This window comes from Sus scrofa, chromosome 1 (genome assembly GCF_000003025.6).
Source record: "Sus scrofa isolate TJ Tabasco breed Duroc chromosome 1, Sscrofa11.1, whole genome shotgun sequence".
NCBI classification, from domain to species: domain Eukaryota; kingdom Metazoa; phylum Chordata; class Mammalia; order Artiodactyla; family Suidae; genus Sus; species Sus scrofa.
Genome location: NC_010443.5, coordinates 122,953,514 through 122,980,706, shown reverse-complemented (window position 1 = coordinate 122,980,706; position 27,193 = coordinate 122,953,514). Strand labels below are relative to the sequence as shown.

General features: G+C 37.5%; 1 protein-coding gene across 9 annotated transcripts in view; it reads right to left on the bottom strand.

Annotated features, from left to right (window-relative positions):
* Positions 856–27,193, bottom strand: part of CEP152 (centrosomal protein 152) — a 103,706-nt gene continuing 77,368 nt past the window's right edge. For 5 of the 9 annotated variants that reach the window (XM_005659632.3, XM_021095942.1, XM_005659635.3 and 2 more), the window contains 7 exons: positions 22,750–22,885; positions 17,546–17,713; positions 13,982–14,081; positions 13,333–13,436; positions 5,935–6,091; positions 5,584–5,687; positions 856–2,209 (listed from right to left, as the gene is read on the bottom strand). In XM_005659632.3, the coding sequence (XP_005659689.1) occupies positions 1,173–2,209; positions 5,584–5,687; positions 5,935–6,091; positions 13,333–13,436; positions 13,982–14,081; positions 17,546–17,713; positions 22,750–22,885 (1,806 nt within the window). In that variant the 3' untranslated portion in view covers positions 856–1,172. The remainder of the gene's footprint in view (positions 2,210–5,583; positions 5,688–5,934; positions 6,092–13,332; positions 13,437–13,981; positions 14,082–17,545; positions 17,714–22,749; positions 22,886–27,193) is intronic. The other 4 variants (XM_013993032.2, XM_021095980.1, XM_013993031.2 and 1 more) reach the window with 2 other exon arrangements.

The window sequence follows — 27,193 nt, the reverse complement described above, 5'->3', positions numbered from 1 at the left end:
ATCCAGTGCTAATTTTGAGGCTTATCTATATCTGGTCACCAGTTATGTTGATAGAGTTTTTTAAGCCCTCAAATGTTCACTTCTTGCTTTTAGAGGCGATTATCAGCAGGGGGATAAGCATCTTGCTACTCATCCAACCACCACCCAAGTTAACCTGATGAATATATACACTGGATCAACCCACAGATACAGTCCATAATACTATACTGGGGGTGAGAGATATGAGAGAAATCTTTGGTGTTTTTAGAAAGTACTTGCATATACCTAACTCTTTAATATCCATCTCTAGGAATCTGAAAAAGAAGCAACCATATTTAGTGATCATTCATTTCTGCATTGTTTATAACCTTCAGTCCATAGCTATACTAAGCCAATTCTGCACTATAAAGGAACAATAAAAATCTAACAGTTTAATTTTTTTTGCTAGGCCATAAAGATTATGATTTCCATTTTCAAAAAACAATATTTCAGATGAAGGAAAGAGTATGGAATCATAAAAGAGGCAAAGAAAGTCTCTGGGTGTCATAGGAGATTTGAAATAAAAAAAATGCCAACTAAAACAATTCAGACTAACATCTGAAATAATACATAGGATAGAACTATATATTTTGTGGTAATCCCCACCACACTTCTTTTCTACCAACTAAAAGCAGGGATCAAAATTTTGAATAGATTATTTCCAGAAAAATTATGTGTAGAGTAAATCTATAGCCTCATTAAAGACAACTAATTTCAAAAATAAAACCTGGCTTATCATACATACAAATCATTAAGCTTTGTATGTTTTTCTGGATGAATTTCAAATATGTCAATATAACATTTTTACATTATGAATTAAAAAATAATTCATAACAATTCTACAGACCATACACAAGTTTATTTAAATAATTTAACACTGCACAGAGAGCTAATTTTTAAGTACAAAAATAGATGGTTAAGCAACCAAATACAAGCACCACACAGAAGCAGATTACACATACACCATCAGCCCTTTGGGAGATTAAGGCAACATTAATATCTCAAGTAATTTTATGAGAATACTTTACTCTTACATTGGTCAGATGTTATTAAAACATCTCAGAATATGCAGATTCCCACAAATTTTTCTGTATGAATCTTCCCTTCCACTTTTCTTGTCAAAAGATTAATGATTCTTCTTAAATATTGTACAATTAGTCTAGATTGACAAATGGGCTATCAAAGCCACTATCCTGTTGGCTACACAAAGGAGCGATTAATTTTCTTGAAGGCTGCTGACATACTGCAGATGGTACTGGACTGCCCAGCTTTTTGAAATCTGACTTTAATATGTTAGCCTTCTGATGAGGTAGGTGTCCCAGAGTCATGCTGATCTTCCCCGGCTGGGAATATATGGTTTCTTCTGACAGGTCTGGAGTATGACCACTCTCGTATTTCATAGGTTGACGAATCATATTCTTTTTCTCTGAATCTGAAAGACAACTGGCTGCTGAAAGCTGTTGGAAATGAACAGATTCTGCAAGCAGATCCAGAGTTTCTTGTGGCCTATCATGCAAAAACGAGGCTTCGTGACTGTTACAGGGGAGAGTGGCACTGTTGGAATGCCAGCCTACAGAGTCGCTAAGGTCCCCTCCATCCTTTACTGGAGCTTCCTTAACACCTGAACTTTGACTTTTCTCAGATGCAGCATTTTCACTTTCCATTAGGGGATTACATTTATATACTTTTAAACCAAGTCTTTCATTAGGACTTCGAAAGGTTATATGTGTGAATTCAGATTCAGAAAGACTAGGGGTATATCTAGGTGAGGTCTTATATCTGCAGAATCCAAGAAAGGGGTGTGCGGCTGACTGCTGGAGTGATTCCGAGTCTGTATCGCTGAGGAGGTCCTTCTTGTGCAAACCAAAGCCTTGTTCACCTTCACAAGGAACAAACTCAGGAGAAATATTCCTTGGCAAAACATCTACGTGTTTGTGACTGTTATCCTCAAACTGAAAGTCTGAATGTGACTCTTTGGAACCTTCATGCTTTCCGTCCCCATGTTCTGTGTCCTCTAACCGCCTTCGTAAGTTACAAACAGCCCTCCTCTTAGGAACTTGGTCACACATACCTTTGGGGAGAGTTTTTATATTGTCTGATTTGCTTTCAGTGTGACACGGTATATTCTGATTCACATAATTTCTTTTTGATTTTTCAACTCCAGTCAGCAGCTCTGAAGTCAGGGGCCACACTATGGTATAAAAGGAAACACAAAATTAGGGGAAAACAAAATTATAAGGAAATTAACACTGAAAGAGGAGGAAAAATTTTTTTATGATTTTATATATTTTCAAGAGATACAAAGATATTTTAATCATCCTCAAAGAAAACATATCAATACTGGACATTTAAAAATATTGTTTTACATACCTCTGTTAGATAAAGTAGGGTAACTGAGGTATTGAAATCTGATATATTAGTATCATTATTCATCTGATCTATGATTTTCTGCAACAAATGGTACAGCATTTCAAAAGCCAACGGCAACATTTCCAATCTTGCTCTGATGTCAAGTATGGAGGTTCTGATGAAGAAAGTTTGCTGGGAGAACCCTACCCCCAACTTCCCCCACAACCCACTCACAGAGTTTCAAAGCTAAAATAGTTTCTGATTTAATTAGCTAAGACAATAAGTCTGATCACAGGCAGATGAGCCACACAGCTTAGAATCAGAGGCCTCATCTTGAAGAAGGGTGCCTTGGTCCATAAAGTCCATGAAAAGGGTTTGCTTTTGTTGGGGACATTATTTGCAGTTGCCCCAATCTAGAAAATGCTTCTTGTTTGCCACTGCCCTTTGGTATCCAAGGTTCACATCACCATAATTCACACAGAATAATCTTTGTGTTTCAGTTTGAAGAATGTTTACCAACATCAAACTCTGGAATTCCTAAACAGTCTGAGCTTCAAGCTTCCCACAAGTTCAAAAACCCCATTTCCTCACAGATATGTTCAAATCCCCCCAGCATGACTCAGAATTTACTAATTTTTTCATGTATTACCACCAGCTTTTGCTCTATATATTCTACAGTTACTTTACTATGAACAGAAAGAATTCATTTATAGCTTCTTGGAAGGCTGTTCCTTTATCATTATCAACTATCACTTTGGTCAGTTTAATGCTAACTTTAATTTACCTAATATTGCATTTAACTCTATAATTTATCTAATATCAACCAGTGTTGATTGACATAGATTGACATAGCACTCTCCAGTCCTTTATTTTGAATTTTTGATGATGTTTTATCTGGAATAACATATGTCTAGAATTTATATAACTGTTTGAAAACTGTGGTCTTTTAATGAGTTTAACCAACTCACGTTGAGTGTGACTGCTGATGTTTCAACCTACTATTACTTTCTATTTACCTATGCTTTCTAGATGTATTTCTCTTCTTTCTTGATTATTAGATTGAAAATGTTTTCTTCCAGGTTTTTCTACTACCTTGAAAGTTACGTATTTATTAGTTTGCCTTAAATTTTTATACGCATATTTAAACTTGTATTTTTCTAGCAATCTCTAGAGTTATCAGTATCTATATCATCTCTGAGAAAATAGAATAAATCTTAGCATCTTGTTAGTTTCCTCTACAATCTCCTCTTACATCTTTGAGAATGTTATAATTTTCTAACAATCTCAGATCCTGTGGTTTATTCTATTAATTCTACTTTGTTAGGTATAAGTTCTGCTGGTTTTCTTTTGCTTTGTCTTGTTTTGGGTTTGGTGCCTTTTTTCATGGTGCTGGCTTTTTACAAATATATGGTAATTCTTGATTGAATGCTTATCTTTTAGATTTCTGAAGTACAGGACCTGTGCTGTTTATTTAAAAGAGCTGGAGAAGGATCCCAGTTTGTGAAAGGATTTGGTGAAACTGGAGGTATCTGTGGAACAGAGTAGATTTCCAGGGAATGGAATACCAAGGAGGAGATGATGAATTTGTTGACTTTGATGACTACTAGGTAGTCGACATGGGTCCGGCAAAACATGCCTCACCATCCAGAGTTCAACCCAAGGAGCATACCCATGGTGGAATGCAAACAGATCCCTGCCTTACAACTGAACATTTCTGGAACTTAATCCATGAGCACTGGATATTGAAAAGGAAACCAAAATAAAAACAGACCCAACCCTATACTTTGGTTTGTCAGTGTCAGCGCAGCAGCCTACAAATAAGTTCCTAAATGCCACTTTGGACTAATTTAAAAAAGAATCTCAGCTTTTACTTTTATTTGATGACGAAATTGGTTGCTCTTGTATTTTATGAAAAAAATGATTTTTTTTAACCTTCATACATAGGAGCAAAAATACTTTCACTGCTGTAAACCTTCAAAAGTTAATATAAATGATATCATTAAAAAAATAATGATGATTAAAAAAAAGATTTGGGAGTGAGAGTTCCTCTGTGGCATAATGGGTTAAGAATCCAGCATTATCACTGCTGTGGCTCAGGTCGCCTTTGTGGCAATGGGTTCAATCTCTGGCCCAGGAACTTCCCACATGCCACAGGCACAATGGGGAGGGAAAAAAAAAAAAAAGTGTTGGGAGTGAAGTGGGAAGGAATGGGCAGCAGGGTAGGAAGACCTAATAGCTGGTACTCTGGGCATGTGGGCTCTCAGTTCCTCCTTGGTATGGCCAGCCATCCAGAGCACTGCCTTTTTCCCAGAGTCTCTGTTTCTGCTGCTCTTACCCAGCTAATACTGGACTTAGGGAAGGGAGAGGAGGAGGAGTAAAGAGGGTGACCCCACATGGTTACAGCAGCTCTAAAACACCAGCTAATTACTCCACTGGTATCCCCTAGGCTTACTACTTCTGGAATATTTACATGCATTACGTGCCTAACCCTAACCCTAACGCTAACCCTACAGTTTTGATATTGTTCCTGCTTGTAATTATCACCTTGTAGCAGTTTTGAACTGAGGTTTCCATTTTCAGTCTTATACTGTCTTCTCTATTTCAGGGGTTCTTCATGGCCTCTGATTTATCGATTGTAACTTTTTTTTTTTTTTTTTTTGGTCTTTTTGCTATTTCTTGGTCTTGGGCCGCTCCTGCGGCATATGGAGGTTCCCAGGCTAGGGGTCCAATCGGAGCTGTAGCCACCGGCCTACACCAGAGCCACAGCAACGAAGGATCCGAGCCGCGTCTGCAACCTACACCACAGCTCACGGCAACGCCGGATCGTTAACCCACTGAGCAAGGGCAGGAATCGAACCCGCAACCTCATGGTTCCTAGTCGGATTCGTTAACCACTGCACCACGACGGGAACTCCTCGATTGTAACTTTTAAAAGCTGAGTTATACCTCCTTCATTTTCCCCTTTATTTATTGTTGAAAATATTTCCTATCATTTCTAGTGATGGAAGCAGAAATAGGAAGCCGGTGGGCATGCTCAGTCTGCCTGCTTGAGCTGGAAACTCTACTGTGCTTTTTAAGTTTCTGGATTAAGTAAAACACAAATACAATTTGGTAAATTAACTCATTCCTTACATTTCCCCACTCTCTTTACTAAAAATATTAAATATCTAAAAAAGAGGGAGAGAGAAATCCTTCAAATAGCTCATTTTGGCATACCTGACTCTGTAGTTTTGCTCTGGGATCTATGAGAAATCGGCGTTTCCAGCAATTTCGCCACCATAGCAAGTTTGCTAGCAGCATTCATAATCTTTTTCTCAGCTCTGTGGGGAATTCCAGAATATTAAATTAATACAGTTTATAGGAGAAAACAAGTTTCCTTAGCCCCAGGATTTCTCTTTTCCTAAGTGCTCTGCCACCATTTAGAGTAGCACAGACATTAAGCCTCTTAACACCCAAGGACTGATTATGTAGATATAGTTAATTCTGTGGCTAAGGAAAATGCTTAGATAATGACAACATGCTGTCCTGATACTCTCAGGACACACTATCTGCTTAGACAGAACTTACCCTTCTTCTTTTCCATCATCCTGCAAAATTTGTTGAAGGCAAATCAAATAATATTTGCGCATCTTTCGGGCGGTTTCTTGACGTTCTCGCAAAACCTCCACTTTTACCATTTCTGCAGCTCTCTCCTTACTCTCCTGAATATAACGAAGCATGTCACCTGGGGGCAGGGAGAATCCCCACAAAACACATGTTTATTAGTGGTTCTTCCCAAACAGAAGAGGCAGACTTCAGACCAATTTTCTGGGAGATGAAGTGACAAGTGACAGGAGGTTTAGTTTAAAAGTTATGGTTCTCTACAATCATTAAAATGGAATATTTCAGGTTACCATTTTGGTAGACTCAAAGGAGAAGTAATGTAAAAGTCCTTTTAGAATGAAGGCACATATGGTAAGGAGACATAGCCTATCCCCTAGGGAAATTGTCGTATTTTAAAACACTGAGGCAAGAAATTACCATTAATACAAGGCACAGAAACGTATGCATTTCAATTACATATTATATCTTAAGATGAGAGGAAAAAAAAGAAATACACAGAGGGAGAGAAAGAAAAAGGCAATATGAGCTGGAGAGGCTCCTACTCTTCTGTGCACTTGTGCTGTGAAAATCCATGTCTCATTATTTATTTAATTCTTTCAGCAGCACTTAAGAGTATCCTATCAAATATACATTACAATCCATGAGAATTGATACAAAATGCTACTGAAGGGGAGAGATGAGATTCATGCTGCCTGCTGAAATTTACATTTAAAACAGTTCACAGATGGGAGGGGGAGGGAGTGGGAGGGAGTGGGACGGATAGGGAGCTTGGGTTTATCAGACTCAATTTAGAATAAATTTACAAGGAGATCCTGCTGAATAGCATTGAGAACCTTGTCTAGATACTCATGTTGCAACAGAACAAAGGGTGGGGAAAAAAACGTAATTGTAATGTATACATGTAAGGATAACTTGATCCCCTTGCTGAACAGTGGGAAAATAAAAAAATTAAAAAAAAAACCAAAACCAGTTCAAAGCTTTCAGTTTTCCTTTATCTTTAACTCAATGTGCTTTGATTGGGACTACAACTATTTAAGATTAACATTTTGTCCTAAATCCAGAGCTACATCCTACCTCTAGAATATCACCATCCCTCTTATATTAAAGATTCCAATTCATCAAGGAATCTCCCTTAAGATCAATAAGCTCCTCCTGAAAATTATACATTCTATGCAAAAAATGCTACATGGAAGACTATTTTTCATCATTTCATGTGGGAAAATTTTAAAGAGAATACATGTCAAAATGAAACATCCAACCAACTTCTAAAATGTAAAACAATATACATAAACATAGAAGTTACTGAGCTAGAATGGAAAAAAGGCTTCAAATTTCATTTTCCAATAATATAGTTGTTAGCAAAAGTTACATTTCCTTTCTAGTAACATGGGCTCTATTAGCACCAGCAACAACTAAGAAGCACATTCTCTTTTCTGCTACTGAGAGGGCTTTTCAAAACATCAACACCATGATTCTGATGATCTACCAATTATATCTGGAACTTGAGACCTTTCCCACTCAATTTGTTATAAATGAATGCAATCTTAGGAGGTAAATATAAATTTCTCCTACATAATCAGGGGTACTACTCTGGACATATATACTATCTATGCAATGTTACAATTGAAAAACAGAAAGTATTCTACTGGGAAAACATAAACCACAGAAATGCTCTGCAGGTTATGATGCACCACTAGCACTAAGGAGCTGATAAACAAATTTGCATCTTTGACACATCCATTATGAAAATAAGAAGAAACAACAGAACAATTCCTAATGACATCTGTTTTCTATGGTCCTTAAAAGTTTATGGAAGAAAGTAATAACTACTCATTTAAAACTCGCATGACATTTTCTTTGGTACTAGTTATTTAAATTATAAGATCATGAAATTTTTAGTAATATTAGTGTCCAGGAAGAGAAATCTCGGAGGTGGTTCAAGATGGCGGTGTAGGAAATTCTGAACTCACCTCCTCCCATGGACACACCAGATCTAAAGCCACATGCAGAACAACTGTTTCTGAAAAAAGTCCTGAGAACTAGCAGAACAGCCACTCCACACCAAAGGATAAAGGGAACACATCAGGATGAGTAAGAGAGGTAGAGACACAATCTTGTCAAAACCTTCACCCCTTGTACAGTGTCCTGCATTTGGGAGGAATATCACAAAAACAAATCTTCTCCCTAAGGGGCAAAGAGTTTGAGCTCCACATCTGGTGCCCAAACCTTGGGACCTATACCAGAGATGAACCCCCAAAATACATGGTTTTGAAAACCAATGGGGCTTATGTCCAAGAGATACAAAGTGCTGCAGGAAACTGACATTCCACTCTTACAGGACTCGTGCAGAAATTCACACATCTTGGGAACCCAGTGAAAAAAGAGAAGCATTAAAAATTCCTAGATTGTATGTGAAGGAGATGCACTTGCTGATCTTAAAGCATCTGCCAGAGGGTAGAATCTGTTAGAAAACTCCCAAGGAATAGAGGTGCTGGCGGGAACCATTTTTGCACTCAACTTCTGCCTAACTAGTGCTGCCCCTTGCAGGGACCATTTTTGCACTCTTCCTCTACCTTGCCAGAGCCATTTGCTCCACCCCTGCACTTCCCAGTGGCCCCACCATACCAAATCCAGCCAGATGCTCCACTGAAGCACACCACATCAAACCCAGCAGGTGTGCAGAGTCCACACGGGGGACAGCCCTTAAATACCTTGCTCTGGTGGCTAGACATCTTACATTTCTGGGCCCCATAGGACTAAAACGACTGGAGAGACAATTCTTGTCAAGCTACAACTCCCAGTGCACTGCACAGACAGCAGACTGAAACACATACCAGTCTTTCTGTGACTATTCCTTTAAGACTCAGAAGATAAAGAGAGAGTGGGCTTAAATAAGTAAAATCAGAAAAAAAAAGAGAGAAATTAAAACTGATAGCAAACAAATAAAAACAATAAAAGATTTTTATGAATAATTATATGCCATCAAATTGGATGACCTGGAAATAATGGATAAACTCCTAAAATGATATATTCTTTCAAGACTGAATCAGGAAGAAACAGAAAATCTGAATAGACCTATTATTACTAGTAAGGAGATTGAATCAGTAATCATAAATTCCCAAAAAACAAGAGCCTAGGACCAGATGGCTTCACTAGTGAATTCCACCACACATTCAAAGAAGATACAATATCTACCTGTCTTAAATTCTGCCAAAAAAACCACAGAGGGAACACTTCCAAACACATTTTTACAAGGCCAGCATTACCCTGATAAGAAAATCTGACAAGAACACTAGAAAAAAGAAAATTATAAACCAGTATTACCAATAAACACAGACACAAAAATACTCAAAATACTAACAAATCAAATTCAGCAATACATTAAAAGGATCATACACCATGATCAAGTGGGATTTATTCCAGGGATGTAAGGATGGTTCAATATCCACAAACCAATCAGTGTGATATACCACATTAACAAAATAAAGGATAAAAACCACATGATCCTCTTAATAGATGCAGAAAAATCATGACAAAATATAACATCTATTTATGATAAAAACTCTCAACAAAATGGTACAGACAGAACGCAAAAGCCATATATGACAAATACCATACTCAATGGCAAAGAGCTGAGTGTTTTTCTCCTAAGATCAAGAATAAGACCAAGATGCCTACTCTCACAAATTTATTCAACATAATACTGGAAGTCCTAAGAAAGCAAGCAAGCAATTTAGGTAGGAAAAAGAAATAAAAGCTATCCAAATTGGAAGAGTAGAAGTACAACTGTCACTATTTGCAGATGACATGATTTTATATATAGAAAACACTTAAGACTCCACCAAAAAGCTGTTAGAACTAATAAACAAATTTAGTCAAGTTATATGGTACAAAAATCAATATAAAAAATCTGTTGCTTTTTTTTTTTTGTCTTTTTAGGGCCGCACTTGTGGCATATGGAAGTTCCCAGGCTAGGGGTCAAATCAGAACTGCAGCTGCCAGCCTATGCCACAGCCACAGCCATGCAGGATATGAGCCATGACAATGCCGGATCCTTAACCTAATGATCGAGGAGGCCAGGGATTGAACCTGTGTCTTCATGGATCCTATTTGGGTTCACTACCACTGAGCCATGCTGGGAATTCCTTTACTGGTTTTTATACACTAACAACAGCAAACTATCACATAGAGAAATTAAGAAAATCCCATTTACAATTTCAACAAAAAGAATAAAATATATTAAGAGAAATTTAACCAAAGAAGTGAAAAATCTGTACACTGAAAATTTTAAGACACTGATGAAAGAAACTGAAGAAGACCAGAATAACTAGAAAGATATTCTATCCTCATGGATTGGAAGAATTTGTATTGTTAAAATGCCCATGTTACCCAAAGCAATTTACAAAGTCAATTCCTATCAAAATTCCAATGAGATTTTTTTCACAGAAATAGAAAAAAGAATCCTAAAATTTGTATGGAACCACAAAAGATCCTGAATAGCCAAAACAATCTTGAGAAAAAACAAAGCTGGAGGCATTGCACGCCCTGGTTTTAAACTATAGTACAAAGCTATAATCAAAACAGTGTAGTGTTGGCATGAAAAAACGACAAACAGATCAATGGCACAAAATATGGAGCCCAAAAATAAACCCACTCACACATGTCGATTAATTTATGACAAGGGAGTAAAGAATATACAATGGGGAAAGGACAGTCTCTTTGATAAATCATGAGAGGAAAACCAGAAAGCCATATGCAAAAGAATCACATTGGATTCTTATGCCATACACAAATCAATTCAAAATGGATTAAGGACTTGACTCTAACACCAAAAGCCATAAAACTCCTAGAAGAAAACATTGGCAGTAAGCTCCTTGACATTGGTCTTAGCGATTTTTTTTGGATCTAACTTCAAAAGCAGTGGTAATATAAACAAAAATGAACAAGTGGGACTACATCAAACTACAATGCTTCTGCACAGCAATGGAAGCCATCAACAAAATAAAAAGGCAAGGTATTGAATGGGAGATGGTATTTGCAAATTATATATCCAGTAAAGGGTTAATTTCCAAAATACATAAAGAACTCATACAACTCAATAACAATTACACAAATCTGATTAAAAGATGGGCAAGGATCTGAATAAACAAGTTTCTGAAGAAGACATAGAGTTGGCCAACAAGTATATGAAAAGTTGCTCAACATCAGTAATCATCAGGGAAATGCAAATCAAAATCACAATGAAGTATCACCTCACACTGTTAGAATGGCTATTATCAAAATGACCAAGAAGTTTGGTGAGGATGAAACTTCACTAAATTCTGGTGGAGAAAAGGGAAACCCTATGCATTGCTGATGGGAATACAAATTAGTACAGTCATTATGGAAAACAGTATGGTGATTCCTCAAAAAAACAAAAAAAAAATAGAATTACTATATGACCTAGTTCCACTTCTGGGTAGTTATCAAAAGAAAATGAAAACACTAATTTGGAAAGATAGATGTGTGCCTATGTTTGCTGCAACACAACAATAGGGAGTTCCCGTCGTGGCTCAGTGGTTAGCGAATCCAACTAGGAACCTTGAGGTTGTGGGTTTGATCCCCAGCCTTGCTCAGTGTGTTAAGGATCCTGCATTGCCGTGAGCTGTGGTGTAGGTTGCGGATGTGGCTCGGATCCCGCGTTGCTGTGGCTCTGGCCTAGGCTGGCGGCTACAGCTCCGATTAGACCCCTAGCCTGGGAACCTCCATATGCCGTGGGAGCATTTCCTAGAAATGGCATAAAAGACTAGATAAATAAATAAATAAACAATAGCCAAGATATGCAAACAACCTAAGTGTCCATCGATGGATGAATTAGGTAAAGAAGATGTGAGATAGATAGATTATATATATGTGTGTATAACTGTCAGAGAAAGAAAAATACCATATGATTTCACTTATATGTGAGATCTAAAAACAACTAAAACAAATGAACAGAGTACAGACTGGTGGTTGCCAGAGAGTAGAGGATGGGAGAGTGGGCAAATGGGGGAATAGGGTCAATAGGTACAAACTTCTGTCATAAAATAAGTTATGGGGATGTAATGTATAGCACAGTGACTATAGTGATTACTACTGTACAGTAGCGTCACGCCCCCCCCCAACCTTATCCACAGGGGATACATTCCTAGACCCCTAAAGGATGCCTGAAATCATGTACTGAACCCTATACATATTTTTTTTCCTATACATACATACTCATGTTAACATTTAATTTACAAATTGGGCACAATAAGAGGCTAAAAACAATAATAATAAAACACAGCAATTAGAACAATATATTTAATAAAGTTATTTGAATGTGATTTTTCTAAAAATATCTAGTAAGTGCAATAGTACATATTTAATGTCTTTTCCATTTTAGCTTAGCACTTATCCTTTGCTGTGCCCATAACTTTTGCAGTTTGAGGAGTGACAGCAAAACTAGCACAAATTTCTTTTTCTTTCTTCACAGTCTCACGAATGGAAGATTTGTTCTTATTGTAGATCTCAGCAACCTCAGCCTACAAGGTTTTTTTTCCCTTTCCTCATTAAGTCGAAAACTTTCACTTTTATACTTAGAGGAAGCACCTTATGGGTTTGCTTTGGCCTATATAAATGACCAACACCCCTCCTCTTGAGCTTTGGGGCCTTTATTAAGTAAAATAAGGGTGATGAGCGCAAGTGCTGCAATACAGTGACAGTGGATCTGATAATCGAGGTGGCTACTATGTGACTAACAGAGATTCACATCTGGAGGCAGATGCAACAGGATGGCCTGAGATTTCATCACACGCCTCAGAACAGCCTCCGATGTACAACTTATTAACTATTTGTTTCTGAAATTTACCATTTAATGTTTTCAGACTGCAGTCGACTACAGGTAACTGAAACATGGAAAGCAAAACCGCAGAGATTGGGAAACTACTATAATACTTATTTTGTAACTTTGCAAGGTGATGGGGAAATGAGACGTGGTGATCACTTCACAACATATATAAATATCGAATCATTATGCTGGATACCTGAAACTAACATAGTAGTATACATCAATTACATTTAAAATAAATAAATATATGTATATATTAAAAAAAACCCAAGGATAATTAACAATAAAAATACCTCTATCCTCACTCCACTTTCAAAATTTGGAGGGCAAATTCCAGATTTACTTGGGTAAGATCCTCCATTATGACATAATTTAGAAAAACGATCAATAATCTCTTCTAAAAACAGGTAAGATCTCAGAACAAGGCAGTTCAGAAAATTCCCAAAAATTATACTGCTAGTTACAAAAAAGACCCAAACCACCTTAAAATCTTAGGACTCTCTTTAGGAACTTACGCTTAATTTTTTTTACAGCTTTAATGTACTGCCCACGAAGTTCTTCCAAGGCCACCCCACTGCATGGTATGCAAGCATTTTCAATGGCCCCTTCTGACAGTGACCTAAAAACAAACCAAAGATTGTGAAAATAGAGACCCTAAGTGAAAAAACTCATTCAAAAAATATATTTACCTATTCCAATAAAATAAACTGAGATGTGCTAAAAAAAAAAAAAAAATCACATATGAAGATCTTTCCTATAGTTTAGAAGAAAAATGCGAACAACATAAATGTTATGGTTACCTAAATAAATCATGATAAATCACATGATGAAAATCTATGCAGCTATTGGAAAGCGCATTATAGAAGTATATCTAATGATGTGGGGTGTTTATAAAATATTAATAAAAGGTTATGAAATAGCTTATACAATAATCTCAATTTTTAAAATGTGTCTATGTGCATCTATAAAGAGGCTTAAATGATATAAAACAAGAAGGATATCTATCTTCTGGGGACAGGGTTTTAGAAGATTTTCTTCTTTTTTATTCTTTTTGCTATATAATAGTAATTGATATTCTTGGTTCTATAATATGATATGATTAATATTTTTAAAAAGGAACAATACTTAGAAATAAGCCATTTCTTGGAAATAGTAAAAGTTTACCTTGGTGGTAGTGTTTTACAAAGTGTTCTCAGTTCTTCCAATTTATTCTTCATGTCATTGTTTTCTTCTATTAATTCTTCAACAACTTTACTATTCTCTTCTAAAAAAGAAAGTTTATAGTATATTGGTCAATTAATCTCTTTTTCTCTCAGTCTCTTTCCCTTAAATTGCTAGCACGAATATTTATAGAGACTGTGGAATTTCCAGTTGCTCCTTGTTCATTCATTCCCTGATAAACTCTAATCTAACCACTCCCTGTTCTGTTTTCACGGCACTTTAACTCCGTCTTCAATTTTTAGCTTTTTTGGGTTACAAACTGTCCTGCAATAAATTTCCAGTTGTTATATAGGCGTGCGTTTGGTTTCCAGTTAGACTAAAGCCCTTAGAAACATAGTAGGTTTTCTAATTCCACATCCCTTGTGGACCCAGGTATACAGCCTATGCTCTCATAAATGATCATTGAACAAGCACCTCAATACAAAATTAAAAAAAAATTTAAATTAAGTAGTTTCATTTTCAGAAATAATTTAAGATCCTCAATTCTCTGAACTTTTAAAAAGAGACTGAGGTGACTGATGGAGTCCATGTGGTAGTGAAGACAAAGCATGAATTTCGGAGTCAGATAGACACAGGGTTAAATCCTAGATCTGCTTCTTACTTAGGCTCATAATAACATAACATAATATTCATATAATCTTTCTGAACCTGAGTTTTTTCATATTTAAAATGGGGATAGTATTACCTACCTAGAAGATTATAATGGAAAAAGAAAGAATAGATGCCTAGCACCTTATACAAGGCCTGCCATATCAATGTTTAATAAATATGAACATGGCAGCCCACATTTCCTACTATGTCTCCCTTTCAACACACCCTGTAAGATGGGAAATGAATCATTCTGTTCCCCCAGCTTATACATTTCTATACCACTCACCATTCTTACTCCATCACTTTTCAATAAATGATACCAAGACAGTGGAAAATGGAATTTAAGAAACAAAAAAACAACCACAACAGCAAAAATATAATCAAATGATAATTTAGACTAAGACAAACACTGAAATCAAACTATCAAACAACTTAAATTCTGACCCTGACCTCTTTTATCAGCCTGCTGTTTTAAGCTAATTACCAATTTTCTTGGATTATTTCTAAATCCATGAATTACAGAAGTTATCGGCCTCAAAAGGCACTAGGGAGAATAACCTACACATGGTGTCAAATATTATTGAAATGTATAAATAAAATGTATGGTACCAAGTATTATTATTTAAAAATAAAAATCATATCCAACTGCCCTTGTCATTTTATTATCAGACTTTACAATAGCTACACTGTATCTACATTTACAGTTGGACAAATTTATTCTCACTCACAATCTTAGCCTCTAAAGAGCTAAGCAATCACCATAGGAATTGCAGTTGTTAAAATTTTTATCACAAAATTCCTAAGACCTTTTCTTGCCTTAAAATAATTATTCTTGATCTCTAACAGACTTAGGAAGCAGTAGGTGGAAGCACGTGCCTTCTCTCAGGCAACAGTATTTACCAAGTGTGCTCTAATGCCAGGTACCGGGCCAAGTGCTGTGACAGGATTTGATCCTGGATGATGAATGTTACAAAACTTGTAGGAGAAGTTCCCATTGTGGCTCAGTGGTAATGAGCCCAATTAGTATTCATGAGGATGCAGGTTTGATCCCTGGTCCTGCTCAGTGGGTTAAGGATCTGGCATTGCCATGAGCTGTGGTGTAGGTCACAGATGCAGCATGGATCCAGTGTTGCTGTGGCTGTGGTGTAGGCCAGCAGCTATAACTCTGATTCAACCCCTAGCCTGGGAACTTCCATATGCCTTGGGTGCAGCCCTAAAAAAAGAAAAAATAACAATAATAATAAGATAAAACTCAAAGGACCCGTGAGGCATATACAACAGAAGAACCCAGTCAAGCCCAGGGTAGTTAGCTCTTGGAGGAAGTCATGCGCCAGGAGGTTGACCGGTAGGCTCTGGCAAGCAATGTGATCAGGATGGGAAGACACTGTGATAAAGGAAGAGATGCAAAAAGGTCTGGAGAAAAGAGAGTGAAATCCACACCACAGCTCTGTGAGGAAACAAGAGGGCTTGGGGGAGATGCACTGAGGGTCTGGCAGGTGTGGGAGGGCTACCACATAGCCAAAGGGCTTCTTAAACCACGTTAAAGTGTTCATATCTCATATCTCAATGGCTGGACAAGCCACTGAAGGGCTTTAAGCAAGAGAGTGTCATAATCCCATTTAATTTTTTGAAAACTCATTCTAGCTGCCCAATGGAGAATGGACTTCAGGGGTCAGACTGGGAGCAGAAAGAGGTGACTGTTGCCCAGGCAAGTGATGGAAGTGAATGTAGAAAAAAAAAAAGTGCACCTATCCACCTGGTCTTTTCTGGATGATACATTATTTGGGACCCTTGCATTCAGTTCTTCCTTCAGTCAAACATTTATGATGTTTGGTATGTATGGGCATTACAAGGAAAAACAAGGCAAGACATATCCCTTATTCTCAAAGAATGTATAAATTAGAAAAAACAGTGGGCAAGGAACCAAAAAGTTAACTAGAGAATGTTACTAGAGGAAGAGCCAAGTGCTCCAGGGCCACACAGAAGCAGCCTGTCTAACCCAGACTGGGGAAAATCTAGGAGGGCTCTGCAGATAAGGGATTTCTCAGTCGGATCCTAAATGATGAGGAAGAGTTAGGCCAGAGCAAGAATAAGAGGGAAAGTGGAGGACAGAGTGACAACAAGGTCCAGCAGTAAAAGCAAATTCCTGACCAGCTCAGGAATCTGAAATATTTCAGATGTAAAACGTAAACAGCACAGGGTACAAGTGAAGAGTGAAAGGTAAGAGAGAGCAGCCTGGTGAGCCCAGGAGCTTCCGTTCTTCAAAAGGATGATAGGACATGGAAGAAGACAGAGCTTTTAGCACAGCTTCCTGACAATGCTGTGAAGAATGGACGGTAAGGAGGCCATATCAGACCCGTATGTCTTTGTTCATGTCTTCTCCCTCTGCCTAGAACGCTGTTCTCTTTGGCAAATACCATCATACTACAAGGCTTAGTCAAGACTTCTTTAAGAGGAGGAAGAGTTCATTACCACTCTTTCTTCCAGGTTTACATGAATGTAGTGTCAGTGACACTGAGAGCTGCAATTATTTATTAATCTGTCTTTAGTTCTCCTTACTTAAAGATAAGTGTCTTGCAGGAAGGGAAGAGCATCCTGCACATGTCTATCAGAGGTGGAATTCCATCTGAGGTATTCATTGCTGGATCGCCAGTGCTTAGAACACTGCTTGACACATATTGAGCACTCAAAAGCTATTCAGTCAAAAAGAGAAGGAATGTGACCTTTTAATCAGAGCTCCAATTTTCCTCTTGAGTTCAGTAATAACAAGTTGGTTAGTTAAAAACAAGGTCCAAATTAGTTTATAAAAATCCCCAAAGAGAATCAGTGCCTACATTAACTAAAATGTCACATTTGAACATTTCAACAAGGATCAAAGAGATTTATACTGGTAGTAGTGCTACTTGAAATGCTAACCTCCAATTTTTTCCACTACAGCTTTGTGCTTCCTTTCTAAATGCTGAAGATGCCTACAGCATTTCTCCAGTTTTCTTTTCAGATCTTGACCTTCCTGCTTTGCCTTTTCAAGTTCTTGGAAGCAGTGTCCACAGCATGAATCTTTAATTTCAAGGATCTTTTTCTTATCTGCAAAAATTAAATGATAGCAAACTTTTATATATCAATTTAGACTAAGAAAAGGAAGGAAGGAAGCCAGATGACACGACTCAAGGCCACAATGTAACTGAAAAGAGCATGATGCTTAAAAGAAAAAGAACTGAATTTAAATCCTATTTCCACTATTTTCTGTGTTTCTCAGAGACTGTATTATGTAACTTCCCTAAGACATCATTTTTTTAGTATGTAAAATTGATAAATGCCATCTATTTTAAAAACTGCTGTGAAATACAATGATGAGATCTTAGATCTACAGTTCCCCACTAAAAGGAACCAGGCATCTTTAAGAAATGGCTGATACCAGTACTGAGGCAGGGTATATACAAGATGAAACTAGAATATTTCACTATGCTAGAAAGTAAGAAATTATTAAAAAATACTGGCATGTCACAAGGACATAAGAGCCAGTTTGAAGGGGCTCTACTCACTAAATCTGGAACAATTTGAACACTACTTAGATATGGCAATGAATTATAAAATACTGAAAAAATGGGGATTTGAGTCACACCAATCCTACCAATAATGGGATGGATGGATAGAGAGATGGATAGGTAGGTAGGTAGGTGGATAGATAGATAAATAGACAAATAAATAACTATACAGACAGACTAGAGAGGAGGACTCTCAGTGATTAAAAACATACCAAGTGCCAAATGACAAAAGTAGAGGTAGGGTTTGGAGGTGGAAAAATTATAATTTTGCAACCACCATAGTACAAGGTGGATAAAATAAACATCATTAATGATTGCCAAACATAAAGAAGAGTTTAACGAGGAGAAGGACATCGTCATGGTCTTGAAAGTGTCTCCCCACAGACTGCTTATTAGTTGTGTGGGGGGATAAAAACACAGTAATTATACAGAGAAGAAATCAGACACCTTGACAAGGTGCTCAAATGAACCGCGCCAATTAAGGACAAATGGACATCATGCATCTCAGATGTGATAACACGTCACCTGGGCAGAGTTCCAGCTAAAACACCACCCCCAAATCAAATGACAAACATCAGACAAACCCCAAGTGAGGAAAGTTCTGTTAAAAGACAGGAAGTTGGGGGTGTCGGGGAGAGCGAAGAATATGTTTCTCGAAAATATCAATGTCATAAAAGGCAAAGAGAGGCTGCAGAAATACCTGAGATTAAAGGAGACTAAAGAAATGTAACATCAAAACGCAAAAGCCGACCCCAGACAAAGTGCTATACAGGAGAGGGAAAATGCTGTAAAAGTCTTTACTGGGTCAATTGACAAAGTCAGAATACAAACAGTAATTTGACACAATATACATTTTCATCTAAATGTTATATCTACTATGCTAATAAGATACTGAAGAAAAGTCTTTTTGGAAAAATACACACTGAAGTATCTGGGGTATTAAAGGCTACAGAGTAACTGAAAGGGCACAATGTGTATAACTTACCCTCAAAAGGTTCAGGAAAAAATGAAATATTCACAGACATGTACACACAGAGGAGCAAAAATGGGGTAAAATGTTATCAGTAGGTACATGTAAAAAAAAAAAAAAAAAAAAAAGGAGTTCCCATCATGGCCCAGGGAAAACGAATCCTACTAGGAACCAAGGGTTGCGAGTTCAATCCTTGGCCTCGCTCAGTGGGTTAAGGATCTGGTGTTGCCATGAGCTGTGGTGTAGGTCGCAAATGTGCTCGGATCCTGCGTTGCTATAGCTGTGGTGTAGGCCAGCAGCTACAGCTCCGATTCGACCCCTAGCCTGGGAACCTCCATATGCCGTGGGTGTGGCCCCAAGAAGGACAAAAAGACCAAAAACAAAATAGGTACATCTAGGTAAAAGGTATAAGTGTTCTTTGCAACTATTTTTATATTTTGCAACTTTTCTACAAGCTTGAAATTGTCTCCAAATGAATAAAAGATTTAAATGTGTCAGTAAGTACAAATGCATAAAAATTGTTTGGCACAGTACCTGCATAGAGCAAGAATACAATAAGTAATAGCTATTGCTATTAGTAATGTATAGAATTTATACAATTTAAGTAATATAAAAAATGATATAGAAATAGATCATTATTATGAATAGAACTGATATAATAAAGCAGAAATACAAATTGGCCCAGGCTCAGAGGCCAATATTCAAAATGTTGATATAAAAACATTGGTCCAGCAATAATTATTCTTAGCTCTCTTCTGACTTTTTAGTTTCATTTAAATGATGCTATTATTTATTTATTTATTTTGCTTTTTAGGGCCACACCCGAGGCATGTAGGTTCCCAGGCTAGGGGTCAAATGGAAGCTACAGCTGCTGGCCTACGCCACAGCTCACAGCAATGCCAGATTCTTAACCCACTAAGCAAGGCCAGGGGTCGAACCCACAATCTCATGGTTCCTAGTTGGATTTGTTACCACTGTGCCATGATGGGAATTCCATAAATGGTGCCATTTATGTTTATAAGTATCAAAGGATTTATGAGGCACCATATTGGTACCATACATGGCACATATATTTAAGATACTGTGTTCTAAAATAAGAAACCAGCAAATGCCCATTGACTATATTCATATAATGGAATACTATACAGCAATGAAAAATGAATGAACCAGTGCTGTATGTATTAATAAGGACAAATCCTAGAAGCTCAATATTAAGCGGAAGAAAAAACAAGTTACAAAGACTTTATAAAGTAAAGACAATTTTTATACTGTTGAAAGACAAAGCCATAGCTTTTTGAGGATACTTATATTTAGTCAAAATATAAAGGAAAGTAAGAAAATAATTTTTTAAAATCAGGGTATTACTCAGAGTGTGGGAGGTTATAGGATGGAATTATGGTGAAACACACAGGGGTCTTCAATATTATATATGATGTTCTACTTCCTAAATCAAATAGTGGGTTTCCAGTTGTTAGGTTCATAACTTAACATGTGCATTACATATGCTCTTTGCATATATCAAGTATTTCGTAATTAATGTATAAATTACATTTTAAAAAGATATTAGGAGACTATAACTAAACCACCAACAGGGAGACTCTCTGGTGATAGGACTGTAAAGGACTTTATCACTAATGTATGTTTTGGATTTTTTTTTTTTTTTTTTTGCTTTTTAGGGTCACACCTATGGCATATGGAGGTTCCTAGGCTAGGGGTTGAATCAGAGCCAAAGCAACGCCAGATCCTTAACCCACTGAATGAGGCCAGGGATCGAACATGTGTCCTCATGGATACTAGTCAGATTAGTTTCTGCTGAACCACAACGGGAACTCCTGGTTTGGATTATTTAATACTCTTTTTTTCTTTTCTTGCGGCCGCACCTGTGGCATATGGACATTCCCAGGCCAGGGGTCAAATCAGAGCTGCCACTGAAGCCTATTCTATAGCCATGGCAACATGGGATCTGAGCCACATCTTCGACCTATGCCACAGCTTGTGGCAATGCTGCATCCTTAGCCCACTGAGCAAGGCTAGGGATAGAACCTGCATCCTTAGAGAGACAATGTCAGGTCCTTAAGCCACTGAGCCACAAAGGGAACTCCATACTTTCTGATTTATGAATTTGTTAATGTGGAAAAAAAAATTTTTTACGGGGAAAAAATTTTTAAATAAATCCTTTTATAGGCTGATTTGTCCTAAGTCAAAACTAATTTTCTTTCACATTGGACTTCCCAAAAGCAAAAAAAAAAAAAAAAAAAAAAAATCTGAAACTCTTTTCTATATATTTCACAAATTAGAAAATAATTCTCAGGTTATTCCAAATATAGCAACTTATAAAATGATATTGAAAATTAGGAAGCAAAATACAAATTAAGGTGGTACTACCCTGCACCTAATTGGCAAAAACATATTTTCAATCATAGAGAACCTAGCAATAAGGGAAAAGGGCCTCCAGATGGTGAGAAAAAGAACTGTCAACTTACTTGTTAGGAAAGGCAGAGGTTCTCTAAGACTCTGGTAATATGCCTACTTATTTAGAAATAAGTGGAAACTAAGGTTATTGACTTCATACATATGATTTGCTCCGGCAATTCTTAGTTCTTTTCCAGGTTACCGTGGAGACAGCAGATAAGAAACAGAAAAAGTATGAATGGTTTGTATGTGGAAGGAAGGGGCAGGTCAATGTCCTAAAAGGACGAGAGCTTACAAGGACTATGGCAGTTTCTGGTTCAAAATCTCAGGGAATATAGACAGTCTAAGCCCATATTCCCCAGAGAGCTCTGAATCCTTCAAGGGCTGTAGTTGAGTGCAAGGATTCTTTTTCATACTGACCACGCTAAGTCACTAAGTAAAAGTTACACTATTAACTCATCAAATATTCAAGGAACATAAACTATGTGCCACTGTTTACTGAGTGGTGGAGTAGGAGGAGAGAAAAACACATCCCGGGGGAGTTCCCTTCAGGTTAATGAACCCAACTAGGATTCATAACGATGCGGGTTTGATCCCTGGCCTCACTCAGTGAGTTAAGAATCCGGCGTTGCTGTGAGCTGTGGGGTAGGCCAGCTGTTATATCTCTGATTAGATCCTTAGCCTGGGAACCTCCATATGCCACAGCTATGGCCCAAAAAAAGCAAAAAGAAAACAAAACACTCCCAAGCCTCAAGAAACCCACAAATAATCACCAAACACTTAATACACTTCAGAAAGAGTCTATTAAAAATGGTTGAAATACGTTCCAGTCAATTGAATGGAAAGGTCTTGGTGACTTGGCAGTTCTCTTATGTGTATCTTGACTTCTCAACAGAGCCAGGGAATAGAAATATGACTGCATGACAAAATTCTCATTATTCTTTTTACAGTAAGAGGCACTTTTGAATGGAGGGACAACCATGAAAGGATCAGAGGAAGAGGACCTAAAGCAAGGCTGTCATCTAATGCAAAATGAAACCAAGGGGGAAGACACAGGTTAGACAGGAGCAACAGCACACGTTTATTCCCTCATAAAAACCATGCACGTCTTTCTCTTCATTTTATCCTCAGAGCAACCCCCAAGAATGTGATTATGGATGTTGCAAAGACTAGAAGGAACAAAATTCCATTACCAGCTTCTGCCCCTCTCACGGGCAGGGACTGAGCACGTTGTCCAGAGGCAGGTGTGGGGAGGGTGGCCAGAGCTCCAGGGCCGCCTCTGCCAGGGACCTCTGTGGCAGCATCCTTGGAAATCTCAGTCATAGTTATCTGAAACAGATGATCTTCATAGTTAACGCCTAGTAAAAAATCTTTGCATGGTTCTCTAATTTGAAATGCTGCAGCCCCTTAATCTGCTGTGGCACAAGGGGATTCCAGTGGGACATTCTTTTAAAGTAATATATTTTCAGTAACAACGGACACCACAGAAATACAAAGGATCATAAGAGACTACTATATGCAACTATATGCCAATAAAATGGAAAACCTAGAAGAAATGTACAATCTTCCAAGACTAAACCAAGATGAAATAGAAAAGATGAATGGACCCATCACAAGAACTGAAATTGAAACTGTGATTTAAAAACTTCCAACAAACTAAAGTCCAGGACCAGATGGCTTCACAGGAGAATTCTATCAAACATTTAGAGAAGAGCTAACACCTCTCCTTCTGAAACTATTTCAAGAAATTGCAGAAGAAGGGATACTCCCAAACTCATTCTATGAGGCCACCGTCACCCTGGTACCAAAACCAGACAAAGACTCCACAAAAAAAGAAAACTTCAGGCCAATATCACTGATGAACATCGATGCAAAAATCCTCAACAAAATACTAGCAAACCGCATCCAACAATACATTAAAAGGATTGCACATCATGATCAAGTGGGATTTATCCCAGGGATGCAAGGGTTCTTCAATATCTGCAAATCCATCAGTGTGATACACCACATTAACAAACTGAAGAATAAAAACCACATGATCCTCTCAATAGACGCGGAAAAAGCCTTTGACAAAATCCAACACCCATTTCTAATAAAAACCCTTCAGAAAGTGGGCATAACGGGAACCTACCTCAACATGATAAAGGCCATATATGACAAACCCACAGAGAACATCATTCTCAATGGTGAAAAGCTGAAAGAATTCCCGCTGAGATCAGGAACAAGACAAGGATGTCCACTCTCGCCACTACTCTTCAACACAGTTCTGGAAGTCCTAGCCACGGCAGTCAGAGAAGTAAAAGAAATAAAAGGAATCCAAACTGGAAAGGAAGAAGTAAAACTATTGCTATTTGCATATGATACGATACTATACCTACAGAATCCTAAAGACTCTACCATAAAACTGTGAGAGCTTATCCACGAATTTGGCAAAGTTGCAGGATACAAAATCAATACACAGAAATCGATAGCGTTTCTATATACTAACAATGAAAGAGCAGAAAAGGAAATTAGGGAAGCAATCCCGTTTACCATCGCAAACAAAAGAATAAAATACCTAGGAATAAACCTACCTAAAGAGACAAAAGAGCTGTACTCTGAAAACTACAAGCCACTGATGAAACAAATCAAAGATGACACAAATAGATGGAAAGATATACCATGCTCGTGGATTGGAAGAGTTAACATTATCAAAATGACTATACTACCCAAGGCAATCTACAGATTCAATGCAATCTCTATCAAACTACCAAGGACATTTTTCACAGAACTTGAACAACATATTTTAAAGTTTGTTTGGAAGCACAAAAGACCCAGAATAGCCAAAGACATCCTGAAAAAGAAAAATGGAGCTGGAGGAATCAGGCTCCTGGACCTCAGACTATACTACAAAGCAAGTCGTCAAAACTGCATGGTACTGGCACAAAGACAGAAATATAGATCAGTGGAACAGCATAGAAAGCCCAGAATTAAACCCATGCACTTACAGCCAACTCATCTATGACAAAGGAAGCAAGACTATACAATGGAGAAAGGACAGCTTGTTCAATAAGTGGTGCTGGGAAAACTGGACAGCCATATGGAAAAGAATGAAATGAGAACACTCCCTAACACCATACACAAAAATAAACTCCAAATGGATTAAAGACCTAGATATAAGACCAGACACTATCAAACTCCTAGAGGAAAACATAGGCCAAACACTCTCTGACATAAACGACAGCAACATCTTCTCAGATCCACCTATCAGGTATTGACAATAAAAAGAAAAATAAACAAATGGGACCTAATCAAACTTCAAAGTTTCTGCACAGCAAAGGAAACCCTAAACAACACAAAAAGACAACCCACAGAATGGGAGAAAATCTTTGCAAATGAATCGACTGACAAGGGATTCATCTCCAAAATTTATAAACAACTTCTGCAGCTCAACAACAAAAAAACAAACAACCCCATCCAAAAATGGGCAGAAGATCTAAACAGACAATTCTCCAAAGAAGACATACAGATGGCCAAGAAACACATGAAAAGATGTTCAGCATCACTCATTATTAGAGAAATGCAAATCAAAACCACTATGAGGTACCACCTTACACCAGCCAGAATGGCCATCATCCAAAAGTCTACAAACAATAAGTGCTGGGAGAGGGTGTGGAGAAAAAGGAACCCTCATACACTGTTGGTGGGATTGTAAATTGGTGCAACCACTGTGGAAAGCAGTATGGAGATTCCTCAGAAAACTAAACATAGAACTACCATTTGATCCAGCAATCCCACTCCTGGGCATCTAGCCAGAGAAAACCACGACTCACAAAGACACATGTACTCCAATGTTCATTGCTGCACTATTTACAATAGCCAAGACATGGAAACAACCTAAATGTCCATCGACAGAGGAGTGGATCAAGAAGATGTGGTACATATACACAATGGAATATTACTCAGCCATCAAAAAGAACGAAATACCAGCATTTTTAGCAACATGGATGGACCTAGAAACTATCATGCTAAGGGAAGTCAGCCATACAATGAGTCACCAACATCAAATGCTTTCACTGACATGTGGAATCTGAAAAAAGGACAGACTGAACTTCTTTGCAGAACAGATGCTGACTCACAGACATTGAAAAACTTATGGTCTCCAGAAGAGACAGTTTGGGGGGTGGGGGGAAGTGCTTGGGCTGTGGGATGGAAATCCTGTGAAATCAGATTGTTATGATCATTACACAACTACAGATGTGATAAATTCATTTGAGTAATTAAATAAAATGAAAAAAAATAATAAAAAAATAAAGTAATATATTTTCAGATTTTTGGACAACTACCAAATCTCAAATAGAACAAGTGATCTTAAGAAAGCTGTCCTGCTTAATTACTTAAAACACATTATAAATGCTTGATTCTAGAAGCCTTGATTTTGATTATGAAAAATTACTTCACTGTCAGGAAATCTGCCCATGCTGCCAGCTCAAAAGAAGCAGAGGAGGTCAATAGGTACAGAGACAATGTAAACTCTAGGCAATCAAGACAGTATAAGGTTGAGGCCAAAAGGAGTAATAAAAACTGAACCTCATGGTACTCAATGTTTCCAGTTTCTATTCAAAATTAGAGAGAGGCCAAGATGGCAAAAGGCAGAAGCAGCAAAATTTTGGCTTAGTTTTAACTGATATTGGTGATAATTAAAGACAAAACAGGATGTCCCATTGTGGCTCAGGGGTAATAAACCCAACTAGTATACACGAGGATGCAGGTTCCATCCCTGGCCTCGCTCAGTGGGTTAAGGATCCAGAGTTGCTATGAGTTGTGGTGTAGGTCACAGACATAGCTCAGATCTGTTGTTGCTGTGGCTATTGCACAGGATGGCAGCTATAGCACTGATTCACCCCCTGGTCTAGGAACTTCCATATGCAGGAGGTTTGGCCCTAGAAAGACAAAAAAAAAAAAAAAAAAAAGAAAAAAGAAGACAAAACATATACCATTAAGTTTGCTTGAAAATTTCATTCTCATTAATATTTTTCTTTTGCCCATTATGAAGTGTTATGTTAATATATTTAGTATATTAATTTAAATTATATATTTGATAAGGCATTCATTTTATTGGAAACTGTATTCTTTTGTATCCTCTTCATTTAAAAAATCTTGATCATCTAAGTTATTTTAATGACTTGTTTTATATATATTGGTCATTTTTTCCAGTTTTAATTTTCATAAACAGTTCTAAAAACCATAAATTTAGTCAATCATGATCCTAGCTCTTCACATTTATAGCACCTATACTGCAAATTTATAATTACTGCTTTATACTCATTGCTTTATCTCAAGGTCCTGAGAGTGAATTAGCTCTGAGAGAGCAGAAGGCTGTGTGTATTATGGTTCTGTGACAAATGCCAGATTAGGCATTTCAGAGCCACAATTCTCTCAGGGATGGAATCTGGCCCCACTCAATAAAAACTGCAAAAGTCTAAGTTCTTAGCCAAATTGTGTGATTCTGTCTCCACATAGGTGTGAGACACATAAAAGTCACCCAGAGAATCTTACACTGCTTGCACAATTCTAAGCCCTATGAAAAGACCACAGGGTTGATTATATATTAATAGTAGGAGAAAGGTGGTGTATTTTCTTGACTTTTATAGCAGA